This window comes from Coregonus clupeaformis, unplaced genomic scaffold (assembly GCF_020615455.1).
Source record: "Coregonus clupeaformis isolate EN_2021a unplaced genomic scaffold, ASM2061545v1 scaf0691, whole genome shotgun sequence".
Lineage (NCBI taxonomy): Eukaryota > Metazoa > Chordata > Actinopteri > Salmoniformes > Salmonidae > Coregonus > Coregonus clupeaformis.
Genome location: NW_025534146.1, coordinates 157,433 through 178,323, shown reverse-complemented (window position 1 = coordinate 178,323; position 20,891 = coordinate 157,433). Strand labels below are relative to the sequence as shown.

The following is a 20,891-nucleotide window of genomic DNA, read 5'->3' as shown; positions in this document are numbered from 1 at the left end:
AAAACTAACACAAACCCTACCCCTACCGTAAACACCTAACCCTAACCCTACTGTAAACACCTCTAACCCTAACCCTGCTGTAAACGCCTAACCCTAACCCACTGTAAACACTTAACCCTAACCCTACTGTAAACACCTAACCCTAACCCTACTGTAAACACCTAACCCTAACCCTACTGTAAACACCTAACCCTAACCCTACTGTAAACACCTAACCCTACCCCTACTGTAAACACCTAACCCTACCCCTACTGTAAACACCTAACCCTAACCCTGCTGTAAACACCTAACCCTACCCCTACTGTAAACACCTAACCCTAACCCTACTGTAAACACCTAACCCTACCTGCCCTGAAACACCTAACCCTAACCCCTACTGTAAACACCTAACCCTACCCCTACTGTAAACACCTAACCCTACCCCTACTGTAAACACCCAACCTACCCCTACTGTAAACACCTAACCCTACCCCCTACTGTAAACACCTCCAACCCTACCCTACTGTAAACACCTAACCCAACCCTACCCCTACTGTAAACACCTCAACCCTACCCTGAACCCTACCCCTACTGTAAACACCTAACCCTACTACCCTACCCCTACTGTAAACACCTAATCCTACCCCTACTGTAAACACCTAACCCTACCCCTACTGTAAACACCTAACCCTACCCCTACTGTAAACACCTAACCCTACCCCCTGCTGTAAACACCTAACCCTACCCCTACTGTAAACACCTAACCCTACCCCCTACTGTAAACACTCTAACCCTAACCCTGCTGTAAACACCTAACCCCTACCCCCTACTGTAAACACACTACCCTAACCCTACTGTAAAACACCTAACCTACCCCCTACTGTAAACACCTCTTAACCCTACTACTGTAAACACCTAACCCTACCCTTACTGTAAACACCCTAACCCTACCCCTACTGTAAACACCTAACCCTACCCCCTACTGTAAACACCTAATCCTACCCCTACTGTAAACACCTAACCCACCCCTGTAAACACCCAACCCTACCCCTACTGTAAACACCTAACCCTAACCCTACCCCACTGAAACACCTAACCCTAACCCTACCCCCTACTGTAAACACCTAACCCTACCCCTACTGTAAACACCACCCTACCCCTGCTGTAAACACCTAACCCTACCCCCCCTACTGTAAACACCTAACCCTACCCCTACTGTAAACACCTAACCCTAACCCTGCTGTAAACACCTAACCCTAACCCACACCCTACTGTAAACACCTAACCCTAACCCTGCTGTAAACACCCTAACCCTAACCCTACCCCTACTGTAAACGCCTAACCCTAACCCTACTGTAAACACCTAACCCTACCCCCTACTGTAAACACCTAACCCTACCCCCTACTGTAAACACCTAACCCTACCCCTACTGTAAACACCTAACCCTACCCCACTGTAAACACCTAACCCTACCCCTACTGTAAACACCTACCCTACCCCTACTGTAAACACCTAACCCTACCCCTTCTGTAAACACCCAGCCCCTAACCCTACTGTAAACACCTACCCAACCCTACCCCTACTGTAAACACCTAACCCTAACCCCTACTGTAAACACCTAACCCTAACCCTGCTGTAAACACCTAACCCTACCCCTACTGTAAACACCTAACCCTAACCCTACTGTAAACACCTAACCCTAACCCTACTGTAAACGCCTAACCCTAACCCTACTGTAAACACTTAACCCTAACCCTACTGTAAACACCTAACCCTAACCCTACTGTAAACACCTAACCCTAACCCTACTGTAAACACCTAACCCTAACCCTACTGTGAACACCTAACCCTACCCCTACTGTAAACACCTAACCCTACCCCTACTGTAAACGCCTAACCCTAACCCTACTGTAAACACCTAACCCTAACCCTACCCCTACTGTAAACACCTAACCCTACCCCTACTGTAAACACCTAACCCTACCCCTACTGTAAACACCTAACCCTAACCCTACTGTAAACGCCTAACCCTAACCCTACTGTAAACACTTAACCCTAACCCTACTGTAAACACCTAACCCTAACCCTACTGTAAACACCTAACCCTACCCCTACTGTAAACACCTAACCCTAACCCTACTGTAAACACCTAACCCTAACCCTACTGTAAACACCTAACCCTAACCCTGCTGTAAACACCTAACCCTACCCCTACTGTAAACACCTAACCCTAACCCTACTGTAAACACCTAACCCTAACCCTACTGTAAACGCCTAACCCTAACCCTACTGTAAACACTTAACCCTAACCCTACTGTAAACACCTAACCCCAACCCTACTGTAAACACCTCCAACCCCTAACCCTACTGTAAACACCTGGCAACCCTGACCCTACTGTAAACACCTAACCCTACCCCTACTGTAAACACCTAACCCTACCCCTACTGTAAACACCTAACCCCTAACCCTACTGTAAACACCCTAACCCTACCCCTACTGTAAACACCTAACCCTACCCCTACTGTAAACACCTAACCCTACCCCTTCTGTAAACACCTAACCCTAACCCTACCCCTACTGTAAACACCTAATCCTACCCCTACTGTAAACACCTAACCCTAGCCCTACTGTAAACACCTAACCCTAACCCTACCCCTACTGTAAACACCTAACCCTAACCCTGCTGTAAACACCTAACCCTAACCCTACCCCCTACTGTAAACACCTAACCCTAACCCTGCTGTAAACACCTAACCCTAACCCTACCCCTACTGTAAACACCTAAGCCTAGCCCTACTGTAAACACCTAACCCTACCCCTACTGTAAACACCTAACCCTACCCCTACTGTAAACACCTAACCCTACCCCTACTGTAAACACCTAACCCTAACCCTACCCTACTGTAAACACCTAACCCTACCCCCTACTGTAAACACCTAACCCTACCCCTACCGTAAACACCTAACCCTACCCCCTACTGTAAACACCTAACCCTACCCCTACTGTAAACACCAACCCTAACCCTACCCCTACTGTAAACACCTAACCCTAACCCTACTGTAAACACCTAACCCTACCCCTACTGTAAACACCTAACCCTAACCCTACCCCTTCTGTAAACACCTAACCCTAACCCTACCCCTTCTGTAAACACCTAACCCTGCCCCTACTGTAAACACCTAACCCTAACCCTACTGTAAACACCTAACCCTACCCCTACTGTAAACACCTAACCCTAACCCTACCCCTTCTGTAAACACCTAACCCTAACCCTACCCCCTGAAACACCAAACCCTACCCCACTGTAAACACCAACCCTACCCCCTACTGTAAACACCTAACCCTACCCCTACTGTAAACACCTAACCCTACCCCCCCTACTGTAAACACCTAATCCTACCCCTACTGTAAACACCTAACCCTTTAACCCTAACCCCTACTGTAAACACCCTAACCCTACCCCTACTGTAAACACCTAACCCTAGCCCTACTGTAAACACCTAACCCTACCCCCCTACTGTAAACACCTAACCCAACCCTACCCCTACTGAAACACCTAATCCTACCCCTACTGTAAACACCTAACCCTACCCCTACTGTAAACACCTAACCCTAACCCTACCCCTACCGTAAAACACCAACCCTACCCCTACTGTAAACACCTAACCCTACCCCTACCCCTACTGTAAACACCTAACCCTACCCCTACTGTAAACACCTAACCCTACCCCTACTGTAAACACCTAACCCTACCCCTACTGTAAACACCTAACCCTAACCCTACTGTAAACACCTAATCCTACCCCTACTGTAAACACCTAACCCTAACCCTGCTGTAAACACCTAACCCTAACCCTACTGTAAACACCTAACCCTACCCCTACTGTAAACACCTAACCCTACCCCACTGTAAACACCTAACCCTACCCCTACGTAAACACCACCCTAACCCTACCCTACTGTAAACACCTAACCCTACCCCTACTGTAAACACCTAACCCCTAACCCTACTGTAAACACCTAATCCCTACCCCTACTGTAAACACCTAACCCTAACCCCGCTGTAAACACCTAACCCTACCCCCCACTGTAAACACCTAACCCTACCCCTACTGTAAACACCTAACCCTACCCCTACTGTAAACACCTAACCCTACCCCTTCTGTAAACACCTAACCCTACCCCTACTGTAAACACCTAACCCTACCCCTACTGTAAACACCTAACCCTACCCCTACTGTAAACACCTAACCCTAACCCTAGCCCTACTGTAAACACCTAACCCTACCCCTACTGAAACACCAACCATAACCCTACCCCCTACTGTAAACACCTAACCCTACCCCTACTGTAAACACCTAACCCTACCCCTACTGTAAACACCTAACCCTAACCCTACCCCTACTGTAAACACCTAACCCTACCCCTACTGTAAACACCTAACCCTAACCCTACCCCTACTGTAAACACCTAACCCTACCCCTACTGTAAACACCTAACCCTACCCCTACTGTAAACACCTAACCCTACCCCTACTGTAAACACCCCAACCCTACCCCTACTGTAAACACCTAACCTACCCCTTCTGTAAACACCTAACCTACCCACTGAAACACAACCCTACCCACTGTAAACACCCAACCCACCCCCACTAAACACCAACCCCAACCTAGCCCTACTGTAAACACCCAACCACCCCTACTGTAAACACCTAACCCAACCCACCCCCTACTGTAAACACCTAATCCCTACCCCTACTGAAAACACCTAACCCTAACCCCTACCCCTACTGTAAACACCTAATCCTACCCCTACTGTAAACACCCAACCCTAACCCCACCCCCTACTGTAAACACCTAACCACCCCCTACCCCCTACTGTAAACACCTAACCCACTCAACCCTACCCCCTACTGTAAACACCTCAACCCCAACCCTACCCCCTACTGTAAACACCTAACCCTACCCCTACTGTAAACACCTAATCCTACCCCTACTGTAAACACCTAACCCTAACCCTACTGTAAACGCTCTCAACCCTAACCCTACTGTAAACACTTAACCCTAACCCTACTGTAAACACCCAACCCTAACCCTACTGTAAACACCTAACCCCAACCCTGCTGAAACACCTAACCCTACCCCTACTGTAAACACCCAACCCTAACCCACTGTAAACACCTAACCCTACCCCCTACTGTAAACACGTAACCCCTAACCCTACCCCTACTGTAAACACCTAATCATAACCCTACTGTAAACACCTAACCCTACCCCCACTGTAAACACCCAATCCTACCCCACTGTAAACACCAACCCAACCCAACCCTACCCTACTGTAAACACCAACCCTACCCCTACTGTAAACACCTAATCCCTACCCCTACTGTAAACACCCCAACCCTACCCCTACTGTAAACACCCTAATCCTACCCCTACTGTAAACACCCCAACCCTACCCCTACTGTAAACACTCCAACCCTACCCCTACTGTAAACACCTAATCCTACCCCCTACTGTAAACACCCCAATCCTACCCCTACTGTAAAACACCTAACCCTACCCCCACTGTAAACACCTAACCCTACCCCTACTGTAAAACACCAACCCTACCCCTACTGTAAACACCTAACCCCAACCCTAACCCTACTGTAAACACCTAACCCTACCCCTACTGTAAACACCCTAACCCCACCCCCACTGTAAACACCTAACCCCAACCCTACCCCTACTGTAAACACCGAACCCTAACCCTGCTGTAAACACCCAACCCCACCCCCTACTGTAAACACCTAACCCCAACCCTAACCCCTACTGTAAACACCTAACCCTACCCCTACTGTAAACACCTAACCCTAACCCTACTGAAACACCTAACCCTAACCCTACTGTAAACACCTAACCCTACCTACTGTAAACCAACCCCCCCTCAAACACCACCCCACTGTAAACACGTAACCCTACACCCTACCCCCACTGTAAACACCTAACCCTACCCCTACTGTAAACACCTAACCCCACCCCTACCGTAAACACCCAACCCTACCCCTACCGTAAACACCTAACCCTAACCCACCTACTGTAAACACCTAACCCCACCCCCACTGTAAACACCCAATCCTACCCCTACTGTAAACACCCAACCCTACCCCTACCGTAAACACCTAATCCTACCCCTACTGTAAACACCTAATCCCTACCCCCTACCGTAAACACCCTAACCCCACCCCTACTGTAAACACCCCAATCCTTACTCCTACTGTAAACACCCAATCCTACCCCTACTGTAAACACCTAACCCTACCCCCTACTGTAAACACTCTAACCCTACCCCCTACTGTAAACACCTAACCCTAACCCCACCACTGTAAACCACTCCAACCCTACCCCTACTGTAAACACCTAACCCTAACCCTACCCCTACTGTAAACACCTAACCCTAACCCTGCTGTAAACACCCCAACCCCACCCCCACTGTAAACACCAACCCCTACCCCTACTGTAAACACTCCCTAACCCTAACCTACTGTAAACACCTAACAATAACCCTACCCCTACTGTAAACACTCTAACCCTACCCCTACTGTAAACACCTAACCCTAACCCTACCCCCTACTGTAAACACCCTAACCCCAACCCTACTGTAAACACCTAACCCCTAACCCTACCCCTACTGTAAACACCTAACCCTACCCCTACTGTAAACACCAACCCCAACCCTACCCCCTACTGTAAACACCTAACCCTAACCCTACTGTAAACCCAACCCCTAACCCTACCCCCTACTGTAAACACCCCAACCCCAACCCTACTGTAAACACCCTAATCCTACCCCTACTGTAAACACCCCAACCCTACCCCTACTGTAAACACCTAACCAACCCCTACCCTATGCCACCAACCCTACCCCTACTGTAAACACCCCAACCCTACCCCCTACTGTAAACACCTAACCCTCAACCAACCCCTACTGTAAACACCCAACCCTACCCTCTACTGTAAACACCCCAACCCTACCCCTACTGTAAACACCTCAACCCCACCCTACCCCTACTGTAAACACTCCAACCCTAACCCTACTGTAAACACCCAACCCTACCCCCTACTGTAAACACCTAACCCCAACCCCTACTGTAAACACCCAACCCCACCCCCTACTGTAAACACCTAACCCCAACCCCACCCCTACTGTAAACACCCAACCCTAACCCTACTGTAAACACCCAACCCCAACCCTAACCCTACTGTAAACACCCTAACCCAACCCTAACCCCACTGTAAACACCAACCCACCCCTATGAAACACCCAACCCTACCCCTACTGTAAACACCCAACCCTACCCCTACTGAAACACTAACCCTAACCCCACCCCTACTGTAAACACCCAACCCTACACTGTAAACACCTAACCTACCCCTACTGTAAACACCCAACCCCCATAACCCTACCCCACTGTAAACACCTAACCCAACCCTACCCCTACTGTAAACACCTAACCCTACCCCTACTGTAAAACACCTAACCCTAAACCCCACCCCTACCGTAAACACCCAACCCTACCCCCACTGTAAACACCCCAACCCTAACCCTACCCCTACTGTAAACACCTAATCCTACCCTACTGTAAACACTCCAACCCTACCCCTACTGTAAACACTCTCCAACCCTACCCCCTACTGTAAACACCTAACCCTAACCTACTGTAAACACAACTAACCCTAACCCTACTGTAAACACCAACCCTACCCCTACTGTAAACACCTAACCCTACCCCCTACTGTAAACACCCAACCCTACCCTCTACTGTAAACACCCAACCCTAACCCTACTGTAAACACTCTAACCCTACCCCACTGTAAACACCTAACCCTACCCCTACTGTAAACACCAACCCTAACCCTACCCCTACTGTAAACACCAACCCTAACCCTACTGTAAACACTTAACCCTACCCCCTACTGTAAACACCTAACCCTACCCCACAGTAAACACCCTAACCTACCCCACTAAACACCTAACCCGACCCCTACTGTAAACACCTAACCCTACCCCCTACTGTAAACACCCCAACCCTACCCACCCCACAGAAACACCTAACCCTAACCCTACCCCTACTGTAAACACCTAACCCTACCCCCTACTGTAAACACCTAACCTACCCCCTGTAAACACCCCAACCCTAACCCTACTGTAAACACCTAACCCACCCCACCCCCTACTGTAAACACCCAACCCTACCCCTAACTGTAAACACCCAACCCTACCTCTGTAAACACCCAACCCTACCCCCTACTGTAAACACCTAACCCTACCCCTTTGTAAACACCTAACCCTACCCCACCGTAAACACTCAACCCTACCCCCTACTGTAAACACCCTAACCCTAACCCTACTGTAAACACTCTAACCCTACCCCCTACTGTAAACACCCAACCCAACCTACTGTAAACACCTAACCCTACCTACTGTAAACACTCCAACCCTACCCCCTACTGTAAACACCTAATAACCCACCTAACACCTCCAAACACCCAACCCACTAAACACCTAACCCTACGAAACACCCACCCCCCCCACCCCTACTGTAAACACCTAACCCTACCCCCTACTGTAAACACACCTAACCCCAGCCCTACTGTAAACACCTAACCCTACCCCTACTGTAACACTACCTACTAACCCTACCCCTACTGTAAACACCCTAACCCTACCCCTACTGTAAACACCCTAACCCTGGCCCCCTACTGTAAACACCCCTAACCCTAACCCTACCCCCTACTGTAAACACCTAACCCTAACCCTACTGTAAACACCTAACCCTACCCCTACTGTAAACACCTAACCCTACCCTACTGAAACACCTAACCCTACTGTAAACACCTAACCCAACCCTACTGTAAACACCTAACCCTACCCCTACTGTAAACACCTAACCCTACTGTAAACACCTAACCCCTACCCCCTACTGTAAACACCAACTCCTACCCCTACTGTAAACACCTAACCCTAACCCTACCCCTACTGTAAACACCTAACCCTAACCCTGCTGTAAACGCCTAACCCTAACCCTGCTGTAAACACCTAACCCTAACCCTGATATTGTCATTGTGACTGTCATTGTACATGTATATCTCTGTGTAGTTAATATATGTAACCCTAATCTGTTCTTGGTTACATGTATGTCTCTCTCTTTGTAGGTGAGGAAACTCATCAGTGACTTTGCCATTATCTTGGCCATCCTGATCTTCTGTGGTGTGGACATGCTAGTAGGAGTGGACACTCCCAAGCTCATAGTCCCAACTGAGTTCAAGGTATGGCTAATTTCAGATGTATATCTACATTATTCATATACCACATATTTGTTTTAAATGTACATTAGATACACGTTCTAATATTGCATGGTATGTGTGTGTGTCTGGGTAAACATACAGTACATATGTGTGTTGTTACTTGTTGATGTGTGTTGTTACTGGTTGATGTGTGTTGTTACTGGTTGATGTGTGTTGTTACTTGTCGATGTGTGTTGTTACTTGTTGATGTGTGTTGTTACTTGTTGATGTGTGTTGTTACTTGTTGATGTGTGTTGTTACTTGTTGATGTGTGTTGTTACTTGTTGATGTGTGTTGTTACTTGTTGATGTGTGTTGTTACTTGTCGATGTGTGTTGTTACTTGTCGATGTGTGTTGTTACTTGTTGATGTGTGTTGTTACTTGTTGATGTGTGTTGTTACTTGTTGATGTGTGTTGTTACTTGTTGATGTGTGTTGTTACTTGTTGATGTGTGTTGTTACTTGTTAATGTGTGTTGTTACTTGTCTATGTGTGTTGTTACTTGTTGATGTGTGTTGTTACTGGTTGATTTGTGGTGTTACTTGTCGATGTGTGTTGTTACTTGTTGATGTGTGTTGTTACTTGTTGATGTGTGTTGTTACTTGTCGATGTGTTGTTACTTGCCTATGTGTGGTGTTACTTGTTGATGTGTGTTGTTACTGGTTGATGTGTGGTGTTACTTGTCGATGTGTGTTGTTACTTGTTGATGTGTGTTGTTACTTGTTGATGTGTGTTGTTACTTGTCGATGTGTTGTTACTTGCCTATGTGTGGTGTTACTTGTCGATGTGTTGTTACTTGCCTATGTGTGTTGTTACTTGCTTATGTGTGTTTTTGTAAACACTGCTCTCTGTTCCTCCACCTCCAGCCAACGAGCCCCAACCGTGGCTGGTTTGTTCCCCCTTTCGGAGGCAACCCGTGGTGGGTGTACGTGGTGTCAGCACTGCCTGCCCTGCTGGTCACCATCCTGCTCTTCATGGACCAGCAGATCACCGCTGTCATCGTCAACAGGAAGGAGCACATGCTGAAGGTTGGACAGGGCAGGGTCTCAATAGTCTGAAGTGACAACAAGGCAGGATCTCAATAGTCTGAAGGTAGGACAGGGCAGGATCTCAATAGTCTGAAGGTAGGACAGGTCAGGGTCTCAATAGTCTGAAGGTAGGACAGGGCAGGGTCTCAATAGTCTGAAGGTAGGACAGGCAGGGTCCTCAATAGTCGGAAGGTAGGACAGGGTCAGGGTCTCAATAGTCTGAAGGTAGGACAGGGCAGGGTCTCAATAGTCTGAAGGTAGGACAGGGCAGGGTCTCAATAGTCTGAAGATAGGACAGGTCAGGGCCTCAATAGTCTGAAGGTAGGACAGGTCAGGGTCTCAATAGTCATAGCGTATGACAGGTCAGGGCCTTATAGTCTGAAGGTAGGACAGGTCAGGGTCTCAATAGTCTGAAGGTAGGACAGGTCAGGGCCTTATAGTCTGAAGGTAGGACAGGTCAGGGTCTCAATAGTCTGAAGGTAGGACAGGTCAGGGTCTCAATAGTCTGAAGGTAGGACAGGTCAGGATCTCAATAGTCTGAAGGTAGGACAGGGTCAGGGTCCAAGTAGTCGGAAGGTAGGACAGGTCAGGGTCTCAATAGTCGGAAGGTAGGACAGGGCAGGGTCTCCAATAGTCTGGCGGAGACAGGCAGGGCCTCAATAGTCTGGAAGGTAGGGACAGGCAGGGCCTTATAGTCTGAAGGTAGGACAGGTCAGGGTCTCAATAGTCGGAAGGTAGGGACAGGGCAGGGTCTCAATAGTCTGGAAGGTAGGGACAGGGCAGGGTCTAATAGTCTGAAGGTAGGACAGGTCAGGGCCTCAATAGTCTGAAGGTAGGGACAGGTCAGGGTCTCAATAGTCGAATGACAGGTCAGGGTCTTATAGTCTGAAGGTAGGAAAGGCTGGGTCTCAATAGTCGGAAGTTAGGACAGGTCAGTCTCAATAGTCTGAACGTAGGACAGGGCAGGGCCTCAATAGTCTGAAGGTAGGACAGGCAGGGTCTCAATAGTCTGAAGGTAGGACAGACAGGGTCTCAATAGTCTGAAGGTAGGACAGGGCCGGGTCTCATTAGGCTGACGTGACAACAGGGCAGGGTCTCAATAGTGTGAATCTAGGGAAAGGTCAGTCTCAATAGTCTGAAGGTAGGACAGGTCAGTGCCTCAATAGTCTGAAGGTAGGACAGGGGCAGGGTATCAATAGTCTGAAGGTGGGACGGTGTCAGGGTCCACTAGTCTGAAGGTAGGACAGGGCAGGGTCTCAATAGTCTGAAGGTAGGACAGGGCAGGGTCTCAATAGTCTGAAGGTAGGACAGGTCAGGGTCTCAATAGTCTGGAAGGTAGGACAGGTCAGGATCTCAATAGTCTGGAAGGTAGGGACAGGGCAGGGCCTCAAAGTCTGAAGGTAGGACAGGTCAGGGTCTCAATAGTCTGAAGGTAGGACAGGGCAGGGTCTCAATAGTCTGAAGGTAGGACAGGGCAGGGCCTCAATAGTCTGAAGGTAGGACAGGGCAGGGTCTCAATAGTCTGAAGGTAGGACAGGGCAGGGTCTCAATAGTCTGAAGGTAGGACAGGGCAGGGTATCAATAGTCTGAAGGTAGGACAGGGCAGGGTCTCAATAGTCTGAAGGTAGGACAGGTCAGGGCCTCAATAGTCTGAAGGTAGGACAGGTCAGGGTCTCAATAGTCGTAGCGTATGACAGGTCAGGGCCTTATAGTCTGAAGGTAGGAAAGGTCAGGGTCTCAATAGTCTGAAGGTAGGACAGGTCAGGGTCTCAATAGTCTGAACGTAGGACAGGCAGGGCCTCAATAGTCTGAAGGTAGGACAGGTCAGGGTCTCAATAGTCTGAAGGTAGGACAGATCAGGGTCTCAATAGTCTGAAGGTAGGACAGGTCCGGGTCTCATTAGTCTGACGTACAACAGGGTCAGGGTCTCAATAGTTGAATGTAGGAAAGGCCAGGGTCTCAATAGTCTGAAGGTAGGACAGGTCAGGGTCTCAATAGTCTGAAGGTAGGACAGGGCAGGGTCTCAATAGTCTGAAGGTAGGACAGGGCAGGGTCTCAATAGTCTGAAGGTAGGACAGGTCAGGGTCTCAATAGTCTGAAGGTAGGACAGGTCAGGGTCTCAATAGTCGTAGCGTATGACAGGTCAGGGCCTTATAGTCTGAAGGTAGGAAAGGTCAGGGTCTCAATAGTCTGAAGGTAGGACAGGTCAGGGTCTCAATAGTCTGAAGGTAGGACAGATCAGGGTCTCAATAGTCTGAAGGTAGGACAGGGCCGGGTCTCATTAGGCTGACGTGACAACAGGGCAGGGTCTCAATAGTGTGAATCTAGGAAAGGTCAGGGTCTCAATAGTCTGAAGGTAGGACAGGTCAGTGTCTCAATAGTCTGAAGGTAGGACAGGGCAGGGTCTCAATAGTCTGAAGGTAGGACAGGGCAGGGTCTCAATAGTCTGAAGGTAGGACAGGGCAGGGTCTCAATAGTCTGAAGGTAGGACAGGGCAGGGTCTCAATAGTCTGAAGGTAGGACAGGGCAGGGTCTCAATAGTCTGAAGGTAGGACAGGTCAGGGTATCAATAGTCAGAAGGTAGGAAACGGCAGGGTCTCAATAGTCAGAAGGTAGGACAGGCCAGGGTCTCAATAGTCTGAATCTAGGACAGGCCAGGGTCTCAATAGTCTGAATCTAGGACAGGTCAGGGTCTCAATAGTCTGAAGTTAGGACAGGTCAGGGTCTCAGTAGTCTGAAGGTAGGACATGGCAGGTTCAAAATAGTCTGAAGATAGGACAGGTCAGGGTCTCAATAGTCTGAAGGTAGGACATGGCAGGGTCTCATTAGTCTGAAGGTAGGACAGGTCAGGGTCTCAATAGTCTGAAGATAGGACAGGTCAGGGTCTCAATAGTCTGAAGGTAGGACATGGCAGGTTCTCAATAGTCTGAAGCTAGGACAGGGCAGGGTCTCAACAGTCTGGAAGGTAGGACAGGGCAGGGTCTCACAGTCTGAAGGCGGGGACAGGGGCAGTGGGTCTCGGGTAGTCTGGAAGGTAGGACAGGGGCAGGGTATCAATAGTCTGGAAGGTAGGACAGGGCAGGGTATCAATAGTCTGAAGGGTAGGACAGGGCAGGGTCTCAAGAGTCGGGAAGTGACAAACAGGTCAGGGTCTCAATATTCTAAGGTAGGGACAGGTCAGGGTATCAGTAGTCTGGAATTAGGACAGGGCAGGGTCTCAATAGTCTGAAGGTAGGACAGGCAGGGTCTCAATAGTCTGAAGGTAGGACAGGGCAGGGTCTCAATAGTCTGAAGGTAGGACAGGCAGGGAGATCTAATAGTCTGAAAGGTAGGACAGGCAGGGTCTCAATAGTCTGAAGGTAGGACAGGGCAGGGTTCAATAGTCTGAAGGTAGGACAGGCCAGGTCTCAATAGTCTGAAGGTAGGACAGGTCAGGGTCTCAATAGTCTGAAGGTAGGACAGGTCAGGGTCTCAATAGTCTGAAGGTAGGACAGGGCAGGGTCTCAATAGTCTGAAGGTAGGACAGGGCAGGGTCTCAATAGTCTGAAGGTAGGACAGGTCAGGGCCTCAATAGTCTGAAGGTAGGACAGGTCAGGGTCTCAATAGTCGTAGCGTATGACAGGTCAGGGCCTTATAGTCTGAAGGTAGGAAAGGTCAGGGTCTCAATAGTCTGAAGGTAGGACAGGTCAGGGTCTCAATAGTCTGAACGTAGGACAGGGCAGGGCCTCAATAGTCTGAAGGTAGGACAGGTCAGGGTCTCAATAGTCTGAAGGTAGGACAGATCAGGGTCTCAATAGTCTGAAGGTAGGACAGGGCCGGGTCTCATTAGGCTGACGTGACAACAGGGCAGGGTCTCAATAGTGTGAATCTAGGAAAGGTCAGGGTCTCAATAGTCTGAAGGTAGGACAGGTCAGTGTCTCAATAGTCTGAAGGTAGGACAGGGCAGGGTCTCAATAGTCTGAAGGTAGGACAGGTCAGGGTCTCAATAGTCTGAAGGTAGGACAGGGCAGGGTCTCAATAGTCTGAAGGTAGGACAGGGCAGGGTCTCAATAGTCTGAAGGTAGGACAGGGCAGGGTCTCAATAGTCTGAAGGTAGGACAGGGCAGGGTCTCAATAGTCTGAAGGTAGGACAGGTCAGGGTATCAATAGTCAGAAGGTAGTAAACGGCAGGGTCTCAATAGTCAGAAGGTAGGACAGGCAGGGTTCAATAGTCTGAACAGGACAGGCCAGGGTCCCAATAGTCTGAATTAGGACAGGTCAGGGTCTCAATAGTCTGAAGTTAGGACAGGTCAGGGTCTCAGTAGTCTGAAGGTAGGACATGGCAGGTTCAAATTAGTCTGAAGATAGGGACAGGTCAGGGTCTCAATAGTCTGAAGGTAGGACATGGCAGGGTCTCATTAGTCTGAAGGTAGGACAGGTCAGGGTCTCAATAGTCTGAAGATAGGACAGGTCAGGGTCTCAATAGTCTGAAGGTAGGACATGGCAGGTTCTCAATAGTCTGAAGGTAGGACAGGGCAGGGTCTCAACAGTCTGAAGGTAGGACAGGGCAGGGTCTCAATAGTCTGAAGGTAGGACAGGGCAGGGTCTCAATAGTCTGAAGGTAGGACAGGGCAGGGTATCAATAGTCTGAAGGTAGGACAGGGCAGGGTATCAATAGTCTGAAGGTAGGACAGGGCAGGGTCTCAATAGTCTGAAGTGACAACAGGCCAGGGTCTCAATAGTCTGAATGTAGGACAGGTCAGGTCTCAATAGTCTGAATGTAGGACAGGGCAGGGTCTCAATAGTCTGAAGGTAGGACAGGGCAGGGTCTCAATAGTCTGAAGGTAGGACAGGTCAGGGTCTCAATAGTCTGAAGGTAGGACAGGGCAGGATCTCAATAGTCTGAAGGTAGGACAGGGCAGGGTCTCAATAGTCTGAAGGTAGGACAGGGCAGGGCCTCAATAGTCTGAAGGTAGGACAGGTCAGGGTCTCAATAGTCTGAAGGTAGGACAGGTCAGGGTCTCAATAGTCTGAAGGTAGGACAGGTCAGGGCCTCAATAGTCTGAAGGTAGGACAGGTCAGGGTCTCAATAGTCTGAAGGTAGGACAGGTCAGGGTCTCAATAGTCTGAAGTGACAACAGGGCAGGGTCTCAATAGTGTGAATCTAGGACAGGTCAGGGTCTCAATAGTCTGAAGGTAGGACAGGTCAGTGTCTCAATAGTCTGAAGGTAGGACAGGTCAGGGTATCAATAGTCTGAAGGTAGGACACGGCAGGGTCTCAATAGTCTGAAGGTAGGACAGGGCAGGGTCTCAATAGTCTGAAGGTAGGACAGGGCAGGGTCTCAATAGTCTGAAGGTAGGACAGGTCAGGGTCTCAATAGTCTGAAGGTAGGACAGGTCAGGGTCTCAATAGTCTGAAGGTAGGACAGGGCAGGGTCTCAATAGTCTGAAGGTAGGACAGGTCAGTGTCTCAATAGTCTGAAGTGACAACAGGGCAGGGTCACAATGGTGTGAATCTAGGACAGGTCAGGGTCTCAATAGTCTGAAGGTAGGACAGGTCAGGGTCTCAATAGTCTGAAGGTAGGACAGGGCAGGGCCTCAATAGTCTGAAGGTAGGACAGGGCAGGGCCTGAATAGTCTGAAGGTAGGACAGGGCAGGGTCTTATTAGTCTGAAGGTAGGACAGGGACAGGGTCTCAATAGTCTGAAGGTAGGACAGGTCAGGTCTCAATAGTCTGAAGGTGGACAGGTCAGGGTCTCAATAGTCTGAAGGTAGGACAGGCAGGGTCTCAATAGTCTGAAGTGACAACAGGCAGGGTCTCAATAGTGAATGTCAGGGACAGGTCAGGGTCTCAATAGTCTGAAGGTAGACAGGTCAGTGTCTCAATAGTCTGAAGGTAGGACAGGTCAGGGTCTCAATAGTCTGAAGGTAGGACACGGCAGGGTCTCAATAGTCTGAAGGTAGGACAGGGCAGGGTCTCAATAGTCTGAAGGTAGGACAGGGCAGGGTCTCAATAGTCTGAAGGTAGGACAGGACAGGGTCTTATTAGTCAGAAGGTAGTACAGGGAAGGGTCTCAATAGTCTGAAGGTAGGACAGGTCAGTGTCTCAATAGTCTGAAGTGACAACAGGGCAGGGTCACAATGGTGTGAATCAGGGACAGGTCAGGGTCTCACTAGTCTGAAGGTAGGACAGGTCCGGGTCTCAATAGTCTGAAGGTAGGACACGGTCAGGGCCTCAGTCTGAAGGTAGGACAGGTCAGGGTCTCAATAGTCTGAAGGTAGGACAGGTCAGGGTATCAGTAGTCTGAAGTTAGGACACGTCAGGGTCTCAATAGTCTGAAGGTAGGACACGGCAGGGTCTCAATAGTCTGAAGGTAGGACAGGGCAGGATCGCAATAGTCTGAAGGTAGGACAGGGCAGGGTCTCAATAGTCTGAAGGTAGGACAGGTCAGGGTCTCAATAGTCTGAAGGTAGGACAGATCAGGGCCTCAATAGTCTGAAGGTAGGACAGGTCAGGGTCTCAATAGTCTAAAGTGACAACAGGGCAGGGTCACAATGGTGTGAATCTAGGACAGGTCAGGGTCTCAATAGTCTGAAGGTAGGACAGGTCAGGGTCTCAATAGTCTGAAGGTAGGACAGGGCAGGGTCTCAATAGTCTGAAGTGACAACAGGGCAGGGTCTCAATAGTGTGAATCTAGGACAGGTCAGGGTCTCAATAGTCTGAAGGTAGGACAGGTCAGTGTCTCAATAGTCTGAAGGTAGGACAGGTCAGGGTCTCAATAGTCTGAAGGTAGGACACGGCAGGGTCTCAATAGTCTGAAGGTAGGACAGGGCAGGGTCTCAATAGTCTGAAGGTAGGACAGGGCAGGGTCTCAATAGTCTGAAGGTAGGACAGGTCAGGGTCTCAATAGTCTGAAGGTAGGACAGGGCAGGGTCTCATTAGTCTGAAGGTAGGACAGGGAAGGGTCTCAATAGTCTGAAGGTAGGACAGGTCAGTGTCTCAATAGTCTGAAGTGACAACAGGGCAGGGTCACAATGGTGTGAATCTAGGACAGGTCAGGGTCTCCAATAGTCTGAAGGTAGGACAGGTCAGGTCTCAATAGTCTGAATGTAGGACAGGTCAGGGCCTCACAATAGTCTGAAGGTAGGACAGGTCGGGGTCTCAATAGTCTGAAGGTAGGACAGGTCAGGGTATCAGTAGTCTGAAGTACACGCAGGGTCTCAATAGTTGAAGTAGGACAGGGCAGGGTCTCAATAGTCTGAAGGTAGGACAGGGCAGGGTCTCAATAGTCTGAAGGTAGGACAGGGCAGGGTCTTATTAGTCAGAAGGTAGTACAGGGAAGGGTCTCAATAGTCTGAAGGTAGGACAGGTCAGGGCCTCAATAGTCTGAAGGTAGGACAGGTCAGGGTCTCAATAGTCTGAATGTAGGACAGGTCAGGGCCTCAATAGTCTGAAGGTAGGACAGGTTAGGATCTCAATAGTCTGAAGGTAGGACAGGGCAGGGTGTCAATAGTCTGAAGGTAGGACAGGGCAGGGTCTTATTAGTCTGAAGGTAGTACAGGGAAGGATCTCAATAGTCTGAAGGTAGGACAGGTCAGTGTCTCAATAGTCTGAAGTGACAACAGGGCAGGGTCACAATGGTGTGAATCTAGGACAGGTCAGTGTCTCAATAGTCTGAAGGTAGGACAGGTCAGGGTCTCAATAGTCTGAAAGTACGACAGGGCAGGGCCTCAATAGTCTGAAGGTAGGACAGGGCAGGGCCTGAATAGTCTGAAGGTAGGACAGGGCAGGGTCTTATTAGTCAGAAGGTAGTACAGGGAAGGGTCTCAATAGTCTGAAGGTAGGACAGGTCAGGGTCTCAATAGTCTGAATGTAGGGACAGGTGGGCCTCACAGTCTGGAGGTAGGACAGGTCAGGGTTTCAATAGTCTGGAAGGTAGGGACAGGACAGGGTCTCAATAGTCTGGGGTGACAACAGGGCAGAGGTCTCAGTAGTGTGAATCTAGGGAGCAGGCAGGGTCTCAATAGTCTGAATGTAGGACAGGTCAGGGCCCTCACTAGTCTGGAAGGTAGGGACAGGTCAGTGGTCTCAGCCAGTCTGAAGGTAGGACAGGTCAGGGTCTCAAACAGTCTGGAAGTGACAACAGGGCAGGGTCTCAAGAGTGTGGAATCTAGGACCAGGCCAGGGTTCAATAGTCGAAGGTAGGACATGGCAGGGTCTCATTGGAGTCTGAAGGTGACAGGTCAGTGTCTCAAGAGCCTGAAGATAGGACAGGCCAGAGTCCCGATAGTCTCGAAGGTGGGACATGGCAGGTTCTAATAGATCTGAAGGTAGGGACAGGGCAGGGTCTTAACTCAGTGTGAAGGTAGGACAGGGCAGGGTCTAGCAATAGTCTGGGAAGGCAGGACAGGGCAGGGTCTTATTAGTCAGAAGGTAGAACATGGAAGGGTCTCAATGGAGATGAAGGTAGGGACGGGTAGGGGCCTCACTAGCCTGGAAGGTAGGGACAGGTCAGGCCCGCTAATAGTCTGAATGTAGACAGGTCAGGGTGTTCAAGAGTCTGGAAGGTAGAGACAGGTCAGGCTCCTCAATAGTCTGAAGGTAGGGACAGGGCAGGGTCTCGATAGTCTGAAGTGGAGACAACAGGGCAGGGTCACAATGGTGTGAATCTGGACAAGTCAGGGTCTCAAAAGTCTGGAAGGTAGGGACAGGTCAGGGCCTCACTAGTCTGGAAGGTAGGACAGGGGCAGGGTCTCAATGCTAGTCTGAAGTGACAACAAGGGCAGGGTCTCAACAGTCTGAAGGTAGGGAGCAGGTCAGGGGTCTTAATAGTTGGAAGTGTAGGACAGGTCGGGGTCTCAATAGTCTGGAAGTGACAACATGGGCAGTGTCTCAACAGTGCGAATTCAGGACAGAGCTCAGGGTCTCAATAGTCTGAAAGGTGTCACGACTCAGACAGACGACAGAGACCAGCAATGGCGCCACACTAGAAAGCTTATTAAACTTAAGGGAAAAGGGAAGTAGGGAGGATGAAGGTCTCCAGGGGTAACAGGGATCCCGGCCCAGAGCGCTGGGTCTGTGCCCCCCTAGTGGCAGCGATGGCGCCCTGAAGCCAGGTGGTGGGGTGGTCAGGTCGGGGATTGAAGAGGTAGTCAGGAGTCGTAATGGCAGAAGCAGGTCTGGATCTCCTAAGGCAGAAGAGTATCCAATAAACAGGCAGGTCCGGGGTCACAAAACCAGGGTGAGCCAGAAGCGCGAGCGGAACAGGCTCCGGTGTGAGCTTTGCAGGTACGATCTGACACCGGAGAGCTGGGAAAGACAGGGCCTTAAATACTGGGAGAGAGGTTAGTGTGGGGTGAATGCAGCGCAGCTGGGCAGAGTAATTAGAGTCGAGGCAGAGCAGGGACAGGTGGAGCTGAGGTTAGCTGAGTAGAGAGAGGGAGGTGAGCAGAGGAAGATAGTGGAAACCAAATTATGTGGTAACCGGTGGGAGTGAGAGGGCTCAGTGACAGAACCCCCAAGGGACGGCCCCAGAAGTCCCAAGAGCAACACCACGCCGGGCGGGAGGAGGGGAGTCGGAGGAGGGGCTAGAACTCCTCCGAACGGTCCGAGTGAACGTCCTCATCTCGGAGGAAGCCGGAGGGCCGTGGCGGGAGATGGGACAGGTCCCGAGACAGGATCAGGCACAGGGACAGGAAGCCGAGCGGGCCGGACGGATAGGGGACCTCTGGGGCGGCTCCCCGCGGATTTGCAGGGTTGATCAGGATGCCGCTGGTGGAAAGCGGTGATGAGAGTCCTATCCACAAACGACTAGCTGGCACCCAGGTCCTTCCTCAGGTCCATAGCCCTCCCAGTCAATGAGGTACTGGAGACCCCTACCCTCCGTCTGGACCGAAGCAGGCGGCGGACGGTACAACCAGACCACCAACGACGAGCCGGGGAGGAGGAGGACCAGGCGCAGCAGGGACCAGCGGATCTCGCGGATGGGCTTAATCTTAGACACATGGAAAGTGGGGGTGCACCTCAGGAATTAGGCAGTGTGGAGCCGACAGCAGTTGGGCTAATCACCTTATGATAGGAAATGGTGCCAAGAACCGAGAGTGCCAGCTTTCTGCGACTCCACCCTGAGTGGCAGGTTCTTCGATGACAACCACACCCTTGACCAACATGGTAGGTGGGAGCAGGAATTCTCCGACGGTTGGCCCCGCTAGTGTAGCTGGCTAACGGACCTGGAGGAGTGTGGCTCGGCTTGTGACCAGGTGGCGGCGAGCATCGACGGGCAAAAGCAAGTGCAGATGGGCAAGCAACCTCCTCCTCCTGGCTGGCAACAGAGGAGGCTGGTATCCATAAACACATTGGAAAGGGGACATACCGATGGCAGAGCAGGTCAGAGAATTGTGTGCGTACTCCACCCATGTCAATGCTGCGACTAGGAGTGGGGGGTTGCGTGAGTCATGCATCGCAGTGCTGAGCTCTGATTAGCCCGCGTGCCCATTGGGAGGGGATGGAATCCGGAAGTCAGGATGACTGTGGCTCCCAGCAGGTGACAGAACTCCTTCCAAAAAAGCGGAGG

General features: G+C 50.2%; 1 protein-coding gene across 1 annotated transcript in view; it reads left to right on the top strand.

The window, feature by feature from the left end:
* Nucleotides 1-20,891, top strand: part of LOC121584346 (electrogenic sodium bicarbonate cotransporter 1) — a gene marked incomplete at its 5' end in the record, with an annotated part of 142,825 nt that overhangs the window by 61,561 nt on the left and 60,373 nt on the right. The window contains 2 exons of the mRNA XM_045216356.1: nt 9,180-9,293; nt 10,177-10,338. Of these exons, the coding sequence (XP_045072291.1) occupies nt 9,180-9,293; nt 10,177-10,338 (276 nt within the window). The remainder of the gene's footprint in view (nt 1-9,179; nt 9,294-10,176; nt 10,339-20,891) is intronic.